The sequence below is a fragment of the Rattus norvegicus genome, chromosome 7, assembly GCF_036323735.1.
Source record: "Rattus norvegicus strain BN/NHsdMcwi chromosome 7, GRCr8, whole genome shotgun sequence".
NCBI classification, from domain to species: Eukaryota; Metazoa; Chordata; class Mammalia; order Rodentia; family Muridae; genus Rattus; species Rattus norvegicus.
Genome location: NC_086025.1, coordinates 939,913 through 956,041, shown reverse-complemented (window position 1 = coordinate 956,041; position 16,129 = coordinate 939,913). Strand labels below are relative to the sequence as shown.

Here is a 16,129-nt window from a genome sequence, read left to right as displayed (position 1 = left end):
AACCCAAAAGGAGGAAAAGAGTGGAGGGGGAAAAGGAAGAAAGGAAATTGAAAGAAAGAAGGAAAGAAAGAAAGGAAGGAAGGAAGAAAGAAAGGAAGGAAGAGAGAAAGAAAAGGAAGGAAGGAAAAAATAAATAAATAAAGTCAATCTTGTAAGAAAACATCCAAGAAATAGAGTTTTTGTACAAAATAACAAGTATAATAATAAAATGATAAAGACAGTAAAGTATATAAGAAGGAGGAAAAGAAACTCCGGTCAAAAGCAGAAAAACAAAAAAACAAACAAAAAACATTCTCAACAAAAAATGTAGAAGAAAATGTCCTTAACTTAAACAAGAGACTTATCAAAGTGAAAGGAGCAAACAGTGTATGAAATGGCCTGGAGTTGAAAAAGAATACCCCTGGGCATATATTACCTAAGCCAGTAAGCATGGAGAACAAATAAAGTGTAATAAAAGCTGCAAGGGGAAAAGGACTAGTAACATATAAATGCAGTCCTCCTATTAGAATTACACATTACTTCTCCCTAGAGACTCTAAGAGCCATAAGAGCCTAGATAGATGTGCTGCAGACTCACAGACCAGACTAATAAAATTGAATTATAGTTGACCCAAGTGCCTCTCCTCTTTTACCACATACAGGATTATTAAATACTTCCTAAAATTATCTTCAGAGCTTCTTTGAGGAAGCCTTAGGAGGTTAAGACCTCTGATAAAGTATTTTGTACAAAATACTTTGCTTTTTCCTTATTTCTACTACAGCAGGATGTAGGCAAAGGTTTTTGCAACCTATTTTTAGTATATGTGCCGCCGAAGCGAGCACGCAACCTACTTTTAATAAGAATTCAACCCCTCCTCTAGCCCACCGCCCAGCATAGGTAATGGAACTTAAAAGTTATTAGGATATGGGGGAAGAGGACCTGTTCAGCAATAGTTCTTCGGGAACGAGATTGTTTTTCTTTGGCAGCAGTTCAGGACAACAGCCAGCACCAAACATGACTCAGGAGGGGATTTCACAGGGGAGAAAAGCAGGAGTGTGTTGGAAACATTGTGGCAGCGGCTGTGCAGACTCAGGAGCTCCTGCTCAAGCTGTAACAAAGTACCCTGTGCTCTGAAGCACAGCAGCTTAGCCAGTTAGCTGGAGACCCTGCTCTCCCACTGCTCACCTTGCCTGGAATCCGCACAGAATACAAGAGGACAAACAACTATGCCCAAGCTGAGCAGCCAGGGCAAAAGTGCCTGTGAAGGACCTGCAGGCACCACCTTAGTCAACTTCATTAGAGCAAAGAGTCTAAAGTCTTCCTCTTTCAAGTAGAGCACCCCCAGCCCATTTTCTTTCATTCCCTGCCTTAATTTCGATGGCTTCTACTTCCCTTCATAAGTTTGTCATTTAGTTTCTTTTCTCTCTTTTTGTTTCTTTGTTTCTTTTTTTCAAATAATATAAAGGACCAGCAATTTGATATTTCTAACCTAATATTTGTTGTTGTTTATGCCATGCATACTTGCACATTAATTTTTTTTTAAATTTGGCACACTTTAATAGGACACATTACCTTAGGTCAAATCTCTGTTCTTGAATTTGTTTGAGGCAAGTGAATGTTGGGGTGACCTCATTCCCAACTCCTGATCCTTGCGCCTCTAAAGTCAAATGCTTATGAATTTATAAAGGTTTCTTTGCCTGTGGATAAGTGTGTGTGTGTCTGTGCACATATGTGCCACAATTTTCAGTTCATACTTTCTACCATGGGTCCCAGGTACTGAACTCTAATAATCACACTAGTGCAGCAAGTTTTTTACCTGCTGAGTACCTGCTGCTATTGCACAAGTGTGTGTGTGTGTGTGTGTGTGTGTGTGTAATTTTCATATATGCATATACCATACATTGCACTTATCTCTGCCTCTCAATACCATTATCCTTCCTTTCCTCACCTCTTCTATCATTTCTTTTTATCCCTCCAAACAGTTTCTCTTTGCTCACATCAGTTTAAAATGTAGGCACACACACACACCGTTTGAAACAAAATTAAAGTGAAAAAATAATAAGTACCCAGGAGACCCTAATGGTGGCAGCTGTGGCTGGGCAGGTGCGGACTGCCGGTCCACCTAAGGCCAGCTCCAGGAGCCTTCAGGGGGCAGCAGCAAGGTGCTAGTCAACATTGAGAGCAAATTCCAGAACCGCTCTTTCAGGGAGAACTGTGAGCCCAGCCAGCACCTCCTGTACTGCAGCAGCAGCAGAAGGGGGGCAGCGGCTTCCAGATCAATCCCACAGCTACAAGACCGAGTTGTTCCGGCCCTTGAAGGAGAGCGGTAAGTGCAAGTACAGGAGAAGTGCCAGTTCCCGCATGGCTTCCATGAGCTGCGCAGCCTTACTGGGCACCCCAAATACAAGACAGAGCTGTGCCGCACCTTCCACACCATCAGCTTCTGCTCCTGCAGCCCAAGCTGCTATTTCATCCACAACGCAGACTAGCAGTCGCCCGCGCCATCGGGGGTTGGGGGGGAGGGTTGGTGGCGCCTCCGGGGACCTCCAGGGACCTGCGAGCCTTTGGTGCGCACGGCGCCCTGCACCTGGGCTTTGCCCGGGAGCCGTGGCCAATGTTGCACCACAGCCTCAGTTTCTCCAGCTTCCCGTCAGGCCACCACCAGGTGCCGGGGGACCGGAGTCCCCGCTGCTGCTCGACAGCCCCACATCTCGCATGCCGCGGCCCTCCTGCTTCTCAGCTTAGTCTTGTTCCTCATCAGCCTCTTCCAGCTCTTCTGCCTCGGCGGCCTCCATGCCCCCGGGCAGCTGGACGTGCTCCACCACAGCGGCTGTGGTGGCCACGCAGTGCTGCGCTGCAGCCGCCATGCCGGGCACCACTTGCTCCGACCACCTCGTGTGCCAACAATGCCTTTGAAAGACCCCCGGAGTGGGGAGACCCTCACTCAAGTCTCGGGATGACGCGACCCCCCAAGAACTCACACAAGACCGTCCTTGTTGTAATCACATGAGGTTTATCGATAGCAACCAGTGCACTGGGGTCGAGACTCGTATCCCACGCAGGGACAGTGGAGTTCGACCCTGAGAGGCTGGGAGAAGAGGTATTTAAAGGGAGAAACCACAACCTGAGGGGGCAGGGATGGCATCATTGGAAAGTGTGTAGAGTAACAGTGAAAAATCACAAGGAAGAACTCTCTGTCCCCCAAGATTGTTTCCTAGGAGAAGCTGTCTTCTACTTCTCAGATTGTTTAACTTCATGTTTAACTTCAGGAGAAGTTGTTTCCTGCTTCTCAAGATTGTTCTCTAAGATTTATGGTCAGCTAGTTTCTGGGAGAAAGCTGTTGAGCTGGCCAATGTAATTATCCATTCTATAGCCCTAGGAGAGGCTTCTTGGAACATACAATTCTGGGGCCTAACCTGTTTTTTTTTTTTTTTTTTTTTTTTTTTTTTTTTTTTTTTTTTTTTTTTTTTTCTGCTCTAAACTTTGTGTCTAGGGGGGCAACTTTAAAACTTTTATCTTTCACCTTCACCTTTGGCCTGTAGCTGAGCTGCCTAATCACGCCACTTGCCAACAAGACCCACAGCTTCGCCGCAGCAGTTGCCGCCTACTACCGCAGCCAGCAGCAGGGCCTGGCGGACCCGCGCCGCCCCCTGCACAGCCCGCCATGACCCCCACACCAGCTTCTCGGCCCTTCAGCTTCCAGCTGCTGCTCCATTTGTCGGAGTCGCCAGTGTTCCACGCACCTCCCCGTCCCCCGGACTCGCTGTCAGACCTCGACAGTTACCTGAGTGGCTCGCTGAGCTCCCGCAGCCTCAGTGGCTCCGAGTCCCGCAGGCTGGGCCCTGGTCACCGCTTGCCCATCTTCAGCCGCCTCTCCATATCTGAGGACTGAGGCAAGGGGGTGCCCGAGAGGGGTTGGAAGAGGCGTTACCGGGGGCACTGTTGGGGAAGTGACACTGCCCCAGGCCGACTTTAAGGCCCCTCCCCCTCTGAGCACTTGGACTCAAACTCTGCCTGGAGGGGCCCCTCCCCTTCCCTTTCAGTTTTCTGGTTTCACTCTATTATTATTATTACTATCATTATTATTACTATTATTATTATTATTGCAAAGTTTTGTTCTTGTTTAAATAAAAGCTAACGAACTTTTCGTATGGATGAACAAAATACCCACAACAGGGCGGTTGTGATGCAGAAAGAACAAAAAATACCAAACACTTGGTTTAGGTCTCAGAAGAGTTTGAAACTCTAGTTTTAAAAGAAAAAAGAATCAGCCCATCACCAGCAGCTACCAACCACCATTCCATCTCTTCTTTCACTGGAAAGCCTTAGCTACAGTCCAGATGTGAGAACTCTGACCTTGGAAGGGGTTCCAAGACCAGTGTGAGCCCGCCGGCTGCCACCTCCCTAAGGTATAAGCTTCTAGAATTCAAACTAATGCCAAGAACATGCCTTGGTAGGAGTAGCTCTGGGCCTCCTTCCTGGTGGTTGTTTACCTTGTTTATGTTTTTTAACAAAGTTCTATGTGTCTGGGAGTGGAGGAGATCTTGCATTCCAAAATTTGGTAACAGTCTCCTTGCCAGCACTCAGTGGGTGTTTAGCTTAGAACCATTTCGTCTGCTCTCTCGAAGCCTTGGGCAGAGCTCAGTTCATAGTTGTTGGGAAATAAGTGCTTCATTTTTAGCTGTTTTGAGTTGATCCGCACCACTGCACCACAACTCAATATGAAAAAACATTTAACTTATTATTCTTGTGAAAAGTGTACATTTGAGGATGTTGTTCATAGTGTATTTATCGAGTATGGTGAAAGCAATAGATATATATTCTTTCATTATGTTAAATTATAATTGCCATTATTAATCGGCAAAACGTGTTCTTTTCACAGTAATATATGCCTTTGTAACTTCACTTGGTTATTTTATTGTAAATGAGTTAAAAAATTCTTAATTTAAGAGATTGTATGTAATATTTATTTCATTAATTTCTTTCCATGTTCATGTAAATTTCGGAAGATTGCATGGTTTCTTTACAGAAATCTATTTTGATGCTGTGGAAGTAGTTTGAGGAACATTTTGAGTTTTTTTAGAATGTATAATGGTTGTAGCCCATCCGACTTTAAAGAGGAAAAGAATGCCCAGAGACTCTGCAGTCAGACTCACACGTGGTATGCATATTCAGTTCCAGCTTTATAAACCAGCAAGGAAAGACAGTTTCCTAGTTCCACCAGCTCTACTGTGACATTGAGTATAAAGACATGTAGCAATAATGGGGGGGGGGGTCGTCTCAGTGCCTTCACAGGGCCCAAACTTGCCTTAAATCTTCCTCAACCAATTAAGTATCTCATTAGTGCTTGAGAATTTGAATGTGGGATGGGTTTGCCTGCACAAGAGGAAAAGATTTTTTTCTTTTCTTTTTTTTTTTTTTCGGAGCTGGGGACCGAACCCAGGGCCTTGTGCTTGCTAGGGTTCTACCACTGAGCTGAATCCCCAACCCCCGAGGAAAAGATTTTTAACACTTTTTTCCCGATAGCTATGATGTGAAGAGGCCAGGTCTTTGCGCTGAAATGCTGGTGGTACACGAATATACCTTGCTTAATGACAGTCCAGAACTTGTACTATTATTTTTCATTGTAAAGAGGCAGGAAAGTCTCCCGGCTTTCCCGGATGACAAATGAATGAGCAGCCGTTTAGTTTGTATGTAGGAACAGTTGAAGCACCACGATATTTCTAATAAACAAACAAACATCCTATTACAGTTCTAGCAGTTGCCAGCAGAGAGAGCTGTGAGGTAGTGAGCTGGAACTAAGAGCAGCCTAGTTGAAACTCCTTCTGCAATGGCAGATTCTGCAGAAACATTTTCCTTTGGCAACAAGGAGCCTGTGTGGAGGAGGCCTCTTGGTGGATCCTCAAGGACTCTGCATGTCCCATTCTACAGGGAGAAGCCCAGCCAGGTCTTTGAGAAAGGCCAGCCTGTTGTTTAGGGAAGTCTCTGATTGTGTGGCAGAGGGCCTGGAATGGCTGCTTCCCTGAAAGCAGAGGATAGACCTTCTAGGCCTATGACCTCCTACTTTATATTTTCACCTGATGGCTTATTATTCATATTTTCTTAATAGAATACGACTATGGCCTTGGTGAGCATCTTGTCTCTCTGATTCTCAATCAGTTCTTTGTTTACTTACTTACTTGTTAGCTTACTCCAGCCCCTGGGACTTACTCATACCTCCAAATTTCTCTGACTTTTGGGATTCCTAATATTTGTGGCAAACTGAGTGACAAAAGCAATGAATGTTGAGCACTAGCCTGGTGTCCAGTGCATATGGATCTGTGGGTGTATAGATATGATAAGCCTCTAGGATGCACTCTAGGAAAGCAGCAGTGTGCTCTTAGGTCCCCTGTGTGATCTCACTTAACTTTGCCAGCTTTGTGGGCTTCTGTTCTGCTGCTCTCAGAAATGGAAACCTGGAATAGATGTATAGTGTCTCATTACCTTTGCCATTGTTTGAATATTAGTGGGGGTAGGTTTGATTGAGATATACTCTCAAGAAAATTACCCAAACCAGTGCTTCTTGTGAACTGTCTATATGAAGTACCAAGTTCACAGACAGTTCTGCATGAACTTGCCAAAGCCAGCAAATTGGAGCATGAAGAAAGCCCAAGGCATCTGTCGAGCGCCCAATGTCCCGCCAGCAAGAACGACGCGCGGCAAGAGGATTCTTCTGTGAACAAGCCTTTACTGTGTTACAGCTCTCTTGAACAGGGACCCCGAGCGGCAAAGTCGCTCGCCTTATATACACAACAGTATGCTAATTATCTCTCAGGGATTGGTGGGGCATGGATCACCCCACTATCACCCCACTACTTGTCCTCCAGGGATTGGCGGAGAATGAATCACCCCATTAGCATGGTACCGCCCCTCATTAGCATATTAACGGTCAACTGACACCTGGTGCAAAAACCGCACATGTTCGGTACCGTTGTTCACCACTGAAGGGCGCCCTACATCTCATTATCGTATGGCCGCCCTAGCAAGGGGACAAGCCTGCACATGCGCAGTAAGTTGTCGACATCCAGACAAGGCTAGATGTCGGCGCCATCTTTGTTTCGCCGCGTCGCTCTCTACATCTCCCCCTTTTTTGTTTAATAAAATGACTGGTCTAGATCTGGGTGTTACGTCAATCTTGTCATTGCTCCTGTCTTAGGTCGTTCTCATCCAAACTCGGCCTTACCCATCATAGAGTTACCCTATCGCCACCGGGCCCCGTGTCTTGGGTTGGTCCAAGCTCGAGGAAAGTTGCCCGTCCCTGGATACAATGACTCCACATGACTGTGACAAAAATAATCTAGGGCGAACTCTTAATCTTTCAAAGAGGCCAGCCATATGTTGGGAGAAGCACCCTTTATAATGGTGGTCATAGCCTGGTAAACAACCACTTTGTGTCTGGCATGTTCTCTTTTTAAATGGCCAATAAGCCAGAGACCTACTCCGCATTCCAGGAGGACAATAGCTCCCCAGGCAAACATGCCCGCCCATTCCTTAAAAAGGGAGAAAGCATTGGTAATCCATGAGGTAAAATCTTTAACTATGATGGGGTCCAACCTAGTGCTGTTGAGGACAGCAATCTGCATCAGCAATTGTCTTGATAGTTGCTTGGCTTTCATGGACCAGTTTCCTTTCAGATAATTTGATATTTCTTTGCTCTGTTGAGAATGCTGAGAAAAGTTATTTCCCAAAGGAGTAATGCATAAACCTCTAAGGGAGGAAACGCAAGACAGCTGTGTCATATGATACAGTGCTTCAATTTGTTCTTGAACTAAATCTATCCTTTGATTGGCTAATAGAAGGCCAGATGCCAAATGGGTATTAAATTCTTCTTGTATCTCTAGTGCCACTGCAGTTCTTTCTACAATCTGATTGACAGTCTCAGCCATCTGTATTTGATTGGTCATAGTAATTGTAGCTGTGGTAGCTGCAGCAGCAGACAGCACAATGGCTGAAATTATGGCTGCCGTAATTCCAAAATCTCTTCAGCAAATTAAGAGTAGGAAAGCTATCTGGGTTTGCCTCCACTGGGATTGGCACAAAGGAGGGAATCTTAACCAACACTGCGGTGTCCTTGGTGCCATCCCAGCATTCATCTAAATAGCAGACTACATCAGAGCTATAACAATTTAAAGCACCACTGTTTACATTAGTGCTTATCAGAAAGAAAAAAGGTGATCTAACACATACTGAAGTACTAGTGGCAGTATTATTTGCCAAGAGGTTATTATATTGAATATTTGTCAACCTGGTATCATTTTTTCTGGTAGCTGGAACATTATACAGCACGAAGTTCTCACCCATCAACCTAGCAAAGGGGGTCAGGGATGTATATGCCCCTTGCTCATTGGACAGCACCCATTGAAACCAAGGCCAGAGATTATGCTTGTCAGTCTTATTCTCAAAACAGTAGAATTGCTATGAACTGGCATGGGTACTGGCCAGGATCTGGCAATAGCCCACAGAGTGAGCGAATTAACCTGTATTACCATTCCCAGTAGTAATAGTAGGGTTCAAAGTCTCATCTTCAGAAAGAGCAGAAGGCAATTTTCGAGTCAAACGCTCAGGTACCCAAATTGGATTTTCTTGATTCTGCAGAAAAACACAAATCGCTCCCCTAGATCTCGAAATCACGGGATCTGGGCCACGCCATTCATCAGTTAAGACATCCTTCCACTTTTCTTCTGCATTAGTTATAGGTGTAGTAGCTGCATGGCAATCCGCAGCAGAGCGGCCATGCGCATCCAAAATTAAGAAATTTAGAGTAAAAAGAGCCAAAGAAAGTTGTCCTTTTGGTGTTTGGCCGCTGGCAATTCCCCCTTTTTGTTTTTGTATAAGCTCTTTTAAGGTACGATGTACTCTTTCCACAATTCCTTGACCCTGGGGATTGTATGGTAAGCCTGTAGTATGACCGACCTGCATTGTCTGGCAAAATGCCTGAAAGAACTTTGCAGTGTAGGCAGGCCCATTGTCTGTCTTGAGACTATCAGGCTTTCCCCAGGCTGCCCATGCCTCTAAGCAATGGCTAATGGCATTACGAGCCTTTTCACCAGTCATCAGAGTAGCATGTATAATACCGGAACAGGTATCAACAGAAACATGAGCATATTTTAAATTTCCAAATTGAGATATGTGTGTGACATCCATCTGCCAAAGTTTTAGCGGGATCAGACCACGAGGGTTAATCCCCACATGAGGAGGGTGGTGAAATTGAACACAATTCTGGCAACTTAACACCACATCATGAGCTACAGCTCTAGAGATTTTAAATTTTTGTTGAAGAGTAAAGGCAGGTACATGAAACTTTTGATGAAATCCTCTAGCGAGATCAACTGGAGCGGCATGAAAAATAAACTCTCTATGAGTATTAGCATCCACCAGGGTGTTATTACTGGTCATGGGACCAGGCAAATTAGTATGGGCTCGAATATGTTGTATAAAAATTTTATTTTTTCTGGCCCAAATCAAATCTTGTAATTCTAAAAGAATTTGACATACGGTACTACTTGACCGAATTGGCCCTGCAATTTCAAGTGAGCGCACAGCATTAACTACATAAGCAGAGTCAGAAATTAAATTAAAATAATCATGAAATCTTTTGAAAACTTTCAATACAATTTTATATTCTGTAATTTAGGGGGTGCCTGGACTGTATTGAATTAATACTGGTTCTTGAGAATCAACCATATAGGCACCTACACCTGTTTTGGAGCCATCTGTATAAATATCTAACACTCCTGGCAAAGGCTCTGAGGCAGTGATCTTAGGAAAGATCACTGGGTGTTCAGTAAAAAATTGTAGCAAAGGATCCTTAGGATAATGATTGTCAAACTCTCCACCAAAACTACAGTGTAATATGGTCCAATCATCTATCAAGGCACACAATGTTTCTATCTGAGCAGTTGTATATGGTATAATAATTTTCTTGGGTAAAATACCAAAATGCTGAATACAAGATTTAACGTCTAACACAGCAAGCTGTGCAACAGCAGAAGGGTAATATTCAAGGGTCTTATTTGGAGAAGTATGGGGATAAATCCAAAGAAGTGGACCTTGTTGCCATAACACTCCTGTAGGCTGACGAAAGGTTCTTAGTATACACAAAAGGAGATCCTCCTTTTCCTTGTACCTTCTTAGCATTGCCTTTTCTAATCTTTCTTCTACTTTCCTCAAGGATAATTGTGCTTCCTTGGTTAAAACACAGGGTGAAGTAAGCTGAGAATCCCCTTACAGGATCTCATAGAGTGGTTGTAAATCTACATTGGGCATTTTAATATAGGGTCAAATCCAATTTATGCTTCCTAGTGATTTTTGAAAGTCATTTAATGTTTTTAAATGATCTTTTCGTAATTCAATTTTTTGAGGAGAAATACTATGAGGAGTGATTTTTGTTCCTAAATATTCTCCCATTTGGCCCATTTGAACCTTTTCAGGTGCTATGAACAATTGATTGTTTTCAAGCACCTTAACCACTTTTGCATAGGCCGCTTCTAGGGTGCCACAATCTTCATATCTCTCCCTCTCATACTGAGCAGCCTCTTCCTTGAGATCAGCCTCATCATCCCAAAATCCAGTCTCCAAAAACCGAGTCTATCCTTCATGCTACAAGGTTTGACTGCCAATTCCTACATATGAACACATGATGGTGCGGTCTCCAATACCTCAACAAAGAGACATTGCCTTAAAATCTTTTAGAAGCCTGGTTTCTAGGATAAGATTTCCATAAAAATATCATCCCAATTTAGACCTGTTTCCCTAGATTGGCTCATGCCACATGTTGTCTAGAATGACTCCATTCAAATTTACCAGTTTTATGTCAACTTTCTGTTACCAATGTTACATTTTTCTTAACCATATCCAATAACTTAAAAGCCAATAGTCCATAACCAAGGCATGTAGAGAATATTCATACATTTAAAACCAATCAGAAAACAAAATTGAAGTGGCTACACATACCTTTAATATTTAAATCAATCACCATTTTTACTTTTTCTAGCTGTAGTTTTAAGAGAAACACCTTGTCACCTGTTGAGTCCAATAATCACAAAGATTTTTCTAAGAGAAACAGCCATCAGTTCCATTTCCTTAGAAGCTGTGAAGCTCCTGGTGTCTTTAGGGTCGGCTAGTATAAACATTTAGCCAGCCCCCTGGGGAGCTTGCCAGCGGACTTCGGCTTCTAGCTACAGATGCAGGCTCCAAAAGCCAATTGAAACTTTTTATTTATTTGTTCCTTTCTTGAAAGGAGTTAAAGCTACATCAATGGGTGAATCGATCAGCATTTAAAATTTTAACCTTGGGGCTGGGGATTTAGCTCAGTGGTAGAGCGCTTACCTAGGAAGCGCAAGGCCCTGGGTTCGGTCCCCAGCTCCGAAAAAAAGAACCAAAAAAAAAATTTTAACCTTTTCTTTTAAACATGAAACACAAAACATTCAAGCAATGAGAAACAAAACCCAGACATAAATTGACATACATGGACAGCTTGGTGCACCAAGGACAGACATTAGACACAGAAAAAAAGAACTAGATGGTGTTCCACCAAAGTGACCCAGACATCCTGCCTAAAGAACCCAGAACCAGAAATAAGCACTTCTCCAATAGGAGCCAGCAAGGAGGCAAGACGTCTCCCACCTCCTTCTGTTCCCAGGAGAGCTCCAAAAAGTTTAAGCTCATTTCCTTCTTTTGCCAAAGCATCTGTGGAGAGTTCAGGAGGACTGTTTTTCTCAACCCCATTCTCTCTCTTGTCTAGGGTGTAAACTGTCTCTAGTCAGGGTCAAAAGACTAAAAGCATCTATGAGAATCAACTTTGCTTCTCTAAATTTTAACATAACTCTAAAAGAACACATACACAAAAACATTTTACCATTATTACCTTGTTCCCTTTTGACCACTACCACTACCCCAAATCTTTATCTTTGCACATGCTTTCAATTTCTGTGATCCTTCTGAATTCTGCTTACTGGGGCCTTTAAAATCTGTATCCACCACCTGAGTTCCCATTCGAGGGGTCAATACGAGTCTGGTGGTGGAACTGAAGTCGAGTCCTGCGCTTCCTTTTGTTGCTCTGTGGGAGGCCCAGGACCCGATGGTTCTACCTTTAGTTTCACTTTCTCTAAGCTGTCGGTGATGCTTTCTAGATTGTCTGACATTTCTAAGGTCAAGGCTTTTAAAGAAGAATATATCTTATTTGTTTCCTGGTCCTAATTATCCTCTTTTTTTTATCTCTGCCTTCTCTCTGTTCCTTTTATCTCCTTTTCTTTTCTTTTTTTCTTTCGAGACCTTTTCTCCCTCTGACATACTTTCTTGTTGCTCAGCAAGGACCCTCTGACCTGTCCTAACGGCTCTAACAGCTTCCTCACATCGTTTATCCTCTAAGCAGGCAGGGACCATTCGCCAAAGAGGTTTTGGTCCGGGCTTAAGCTTGCTGTCTGTGGCTTCTCTATCCCACACAAAGAAAAAAAGAAACAAAACTACCAGCCTTGCCCATAAAGGATCCATAACTTTCGGTTTCTTCACAGTGGCTCTCCACCTAGGCCCATATCTTTCTTCCTTGTATATGGCTGCCTCTTCCTCTAATTCCTCCTCCTCCGACTCTGACAACTCTTGCTCAGAGTCACTGCCAGCCAGTTTTAAGGCTTCTAATTCTTTTAATGGATACAAAGTATCCTCTCCGGATGACTTGTACTTCGTCCTCTGGGGCATACCTATTTTTTCCTCCGGCAGCATTTCTTCCGCCTTTTGTATCTCTTTCACTTTTGTTTTAGTAACCTTTTCCTTTTTTGCGCGCTCCTAATTTCTCACTCTGCTCCGTTTCTGACATGCTCTCTTAAATCCAAAAAGGGGCATGCCTCTCGAAGCTTACCTTTTAATTTACCTTCTCGCAGTTCTGAATCCTCTTCAGCACACTGAAGGGTCCCCTCGGCACCGGTGATGTTGGTTTCCGGGTTTTGGCACTACTTGTCGCGCGCCCAATGTCCTGCCAGCAAGAACGACGCGCGGCAAGAGGATTCTTCTGTGAACAAGCCTTTACTGTGTTACAGCTCTCTTGAACAGGGACCCCGAGCGGCAAAGTCGCTCGCCTTATATACACAACAGTATGCTAATTATCTCTCAGGGATTGGTGGGGCATGGATCACCCCACTATCACCCCACTACTTGTCCTCCAGGGATTGGCGGAGAATGAATCACCCCATTAGCATGGTACCGCCCCTCATTAGCATATTAACGGTCAACTGACACCTGGTGCAAAAACCGCACATGTGCGGTACCGTTGTTCACCACTGGAGGGCGCCCTACATCTCATTTTCGTATGGCCGCCCTAGCAATGGGACAAGCCTGCACATGTGCAGTAAGTTGTCGACATCCAGACAAGGCTGGATGTCGGCGCCATCTTTGTTTCGTCGCGCCGCTCTCTACAGGCATCCATTACCAGTATCCTCAGCACCTGTCCCCAGGACAGGATAAATTGGCTTTGGTGGAAGAAGAGATGTACTGAGATAGCTGGCCCTCATACAGCCAGAGAAGTATATACTAGGAGAGTTGGGGAAGGATTGTGGGAGAGAGTAACTGGGTGTCAGGGGGCAATGAGCAGCATGCAATGTGAATAAGTAAAATATGTATAAATAAAAAAGTTCTTTAACAAAATGAGACACAGTGTATTGTTGTACTAACTCTACTATGTTTACACTAGCGAACACTTTAACAACTAGAGTGACTAAATGTGATAAAGTAGGATGTCTTTGTTATTTACATGTAATATGTACACAGCAAGGATAAATGAAATGGAGGACTTGCAGCCCAAAGATCGATTGTTTCCATCATATCTATGTGACTCTCCTTCCCTTTATCAGGACTCTGGAAGCCTCTGTTCATCCAGGTCTCACGGATCATCCAAAAGGCAGTCCCTCACCAGCTCTGGTCAAGTGCCCTTGTGCTCTTGGCAGACCTATGCCTCGGGCTGCAGAGGCACTGAAGGGCCAGCCTTCTCCTTGCGGGGGCAGCCATTATTTCAGCCATTCCAGACTCTCTGCCACCCAACTGGAGACTTCTGCAGAGGCCTGTCAATCTGAAAAACAGAAGCTTGGGTAATCCAAAACACTAGGATGCCATCCTGCACTCATGATGTGTTGATTACCTGAGACCATACACGTTAACTCTCTTCTTCATGCCTGTTTTTCTTTTTCTTGCTTTTTTTTTTTTTTTTAATCGGAGCTGGGGACTGAACCCAGGGCCTTGCGCTTCCTAGGCAAGCGCTCTACCACTGAGCTAAATCCCCAACCCATGCCTGTTTTTCTTATTTGAAAGTAAATAATGTGATCATGTGTGGTATGGGAGAGTAAAATCTTTAACCTGAAGAGTAGGGCCATGAAGAGTGTGGGTAACATTCTAGGTACAGAGCAAATAGATACAGGAATTACCAAAGAAAACAACAGGAATTCTAACAACAATTGCAAAAAAAAAAAAAAAAAAAAAAAGGAAAGAAAAGAAAAGAAAAGAAAAACGATGTTTCTCCCCTCCCGCAGACCTAGCTAGCGACAGGGCTGTGGTCCCCCTCCCCTCCCTTCTCTCCCTCCCTCCAATAGCCCCCTCCCTGAGACCCACCGGACCTCGAAGCCAGCGCTTGGCCAGGTGCATTGGGAAGCACAGAAAGCTCTGCAGCAGGTGTCAAGGAGAGCCTGTGCTTTGTTGGTGGCTGGCCTGTAAGCAGGTGGCAACAGGGTGACACTTCCCAGGTCTCAGTCCCGTCCCCTGCAACATGCATCGGACCACACAGATTAAAATCATGGAGCTGAACCCTCACCTCATGTGTGCCCTCTATGGGGGCTATTTCATCGACACCACCACGATTGTGGAATGCTTACATTCCTTTTGCAAAACCTTCATCGTGCGCTACTTGGAGACCAACAAATACTGCCCCATGTGTGATGTCCAGGTCCATAAAACAGGGCCACTGCTGAGCATCAGATCAGACAAAACCCTCCAGGACATTGTCTACAAGTTGGTGTCTGGGCTTTTTAAAGATGTGATGAAAGGGAGACGGGACTTCTACGCAGCATACCCCCTGACAGAAGTCCCCAATGGCTCCAACAATGACCATGTCGAAATCCTGAAACAGGAGAAGGGGGCTCTGGGTGACAACGAGATTGTCAGCTTGTCCATTAAATTATACCGAGAGGCGAAGAAGAGCCTCGTGGAGAATGGGGACGAAGACAAGGAGAAGACAGGGGTGCTGTTCCTGCGATGCCCAGCAGTCATGACCTTCATGCACCTCGCCAAGTTCCTCTGCAACGAAATGGATGTGCCCAGCAAGTACAAGGTAGAGATCCTCTACGAAGACAAGCCCCTGAAGGAATACTACACCTTAATGGACATAGCCTACATCTACCCGTGGCAGAGGAATGGGCCTCTCCCGCTCAAGTACCGTGTCCAGCCAGCCTGCAAGAGGCTCACCCTACCCACAGTGCCAACTCCCTCAGAAGGCACCAACACCAGCGGGCCTCCGAGTCAGGCTCCCAGCCCTGCCACACTTCCGGCCACCTCCTCCTCCTTGTCCAGCCCTGGGACCCCATCCCATGGCTCTCCCAGCTCCCACAGCCCCGCAGCCACCCATCTTACCTCCCCCACTCCACCTTCAACTGCTGCTGTGACCACCACAGCTACCAACGGGGGAACTTCGAACTGCCTGCAGATGCCATCCTCTACCAGCAGGGGGTGCAAGATGAGTGTTAATGGAGCTCCTTGCCCCCCTTAACTTGAGGAAAGGGACCCTCTCCTGCAGTCATCTTTTCCCTCCTTTTTACTTTTTCTGGGCCCCCTTTTCCACTTTGACTTTCCCTGGTTCCTCCCATCTTCAGAGTGGGAGGTGGGTTTTATAAATCTCTCTCTCTCTCTCTCTCTCTCTCTCTCTCTCTCTCTCTCTCTCCCTCCCTCCCTCCCTCTGTCCCTCCCTATCTATCTATCTATCTATCTATCTATCTATCTATCTATCTATCTATCTATCTATCTATCTATCTACATAGGAAAAACCAAATATACATACTTATTTTCTATGGATCAACCAGATTAATTTAAATGCCACAGGAAACGAAGTGTGTGTGTGTGTGTGTGTGTGTGTGTG

The 16,129-nt window shown here is 44.8% G+C and overlaps 1 protein-coding gene and 1 pseudogene across 1 annotated transcript; both read left to right on the top strand.

Annotated features, from left to right (window-relative positions):
• The first annotated feature begins 993 nt into the window (after positions 1-993).
• Positions 994-4,928, top strand: LOC134479618 (mRNA decay activator protein ZFP36L2-like; annotated as a pseudogene).
• A 9,839-nt stretch (positions 4,929-14,767) lies between these two features.
• LOC103692755 (polycomb group RING finger protein 2-like) lies at positions 14,768-15,873 on the top strand. Its single transcript, XM_039080570.2, has one exon. It carries the CDS (start codon positions 14,768-14,770, stop codon positions 15,761-15,763), a length of 996 nt encoding a protein of 331 aa, XP_038936498.2. The 3' UTR covers positions 15,764-15,873.
• The last annotated feature ends 256 nt before the right edge of the window (positions 15,874-16,129 follow it).

Bases quoted from the DNA above. Each gene is read 5' to 3' on its own strand.
- LOC103692755 (XM_039080570.2), top strand. From the start codon at position 14,768: ATGCATCGGACCACACAGATTAAAATCATGGAGCTGAACCCTCACCTC.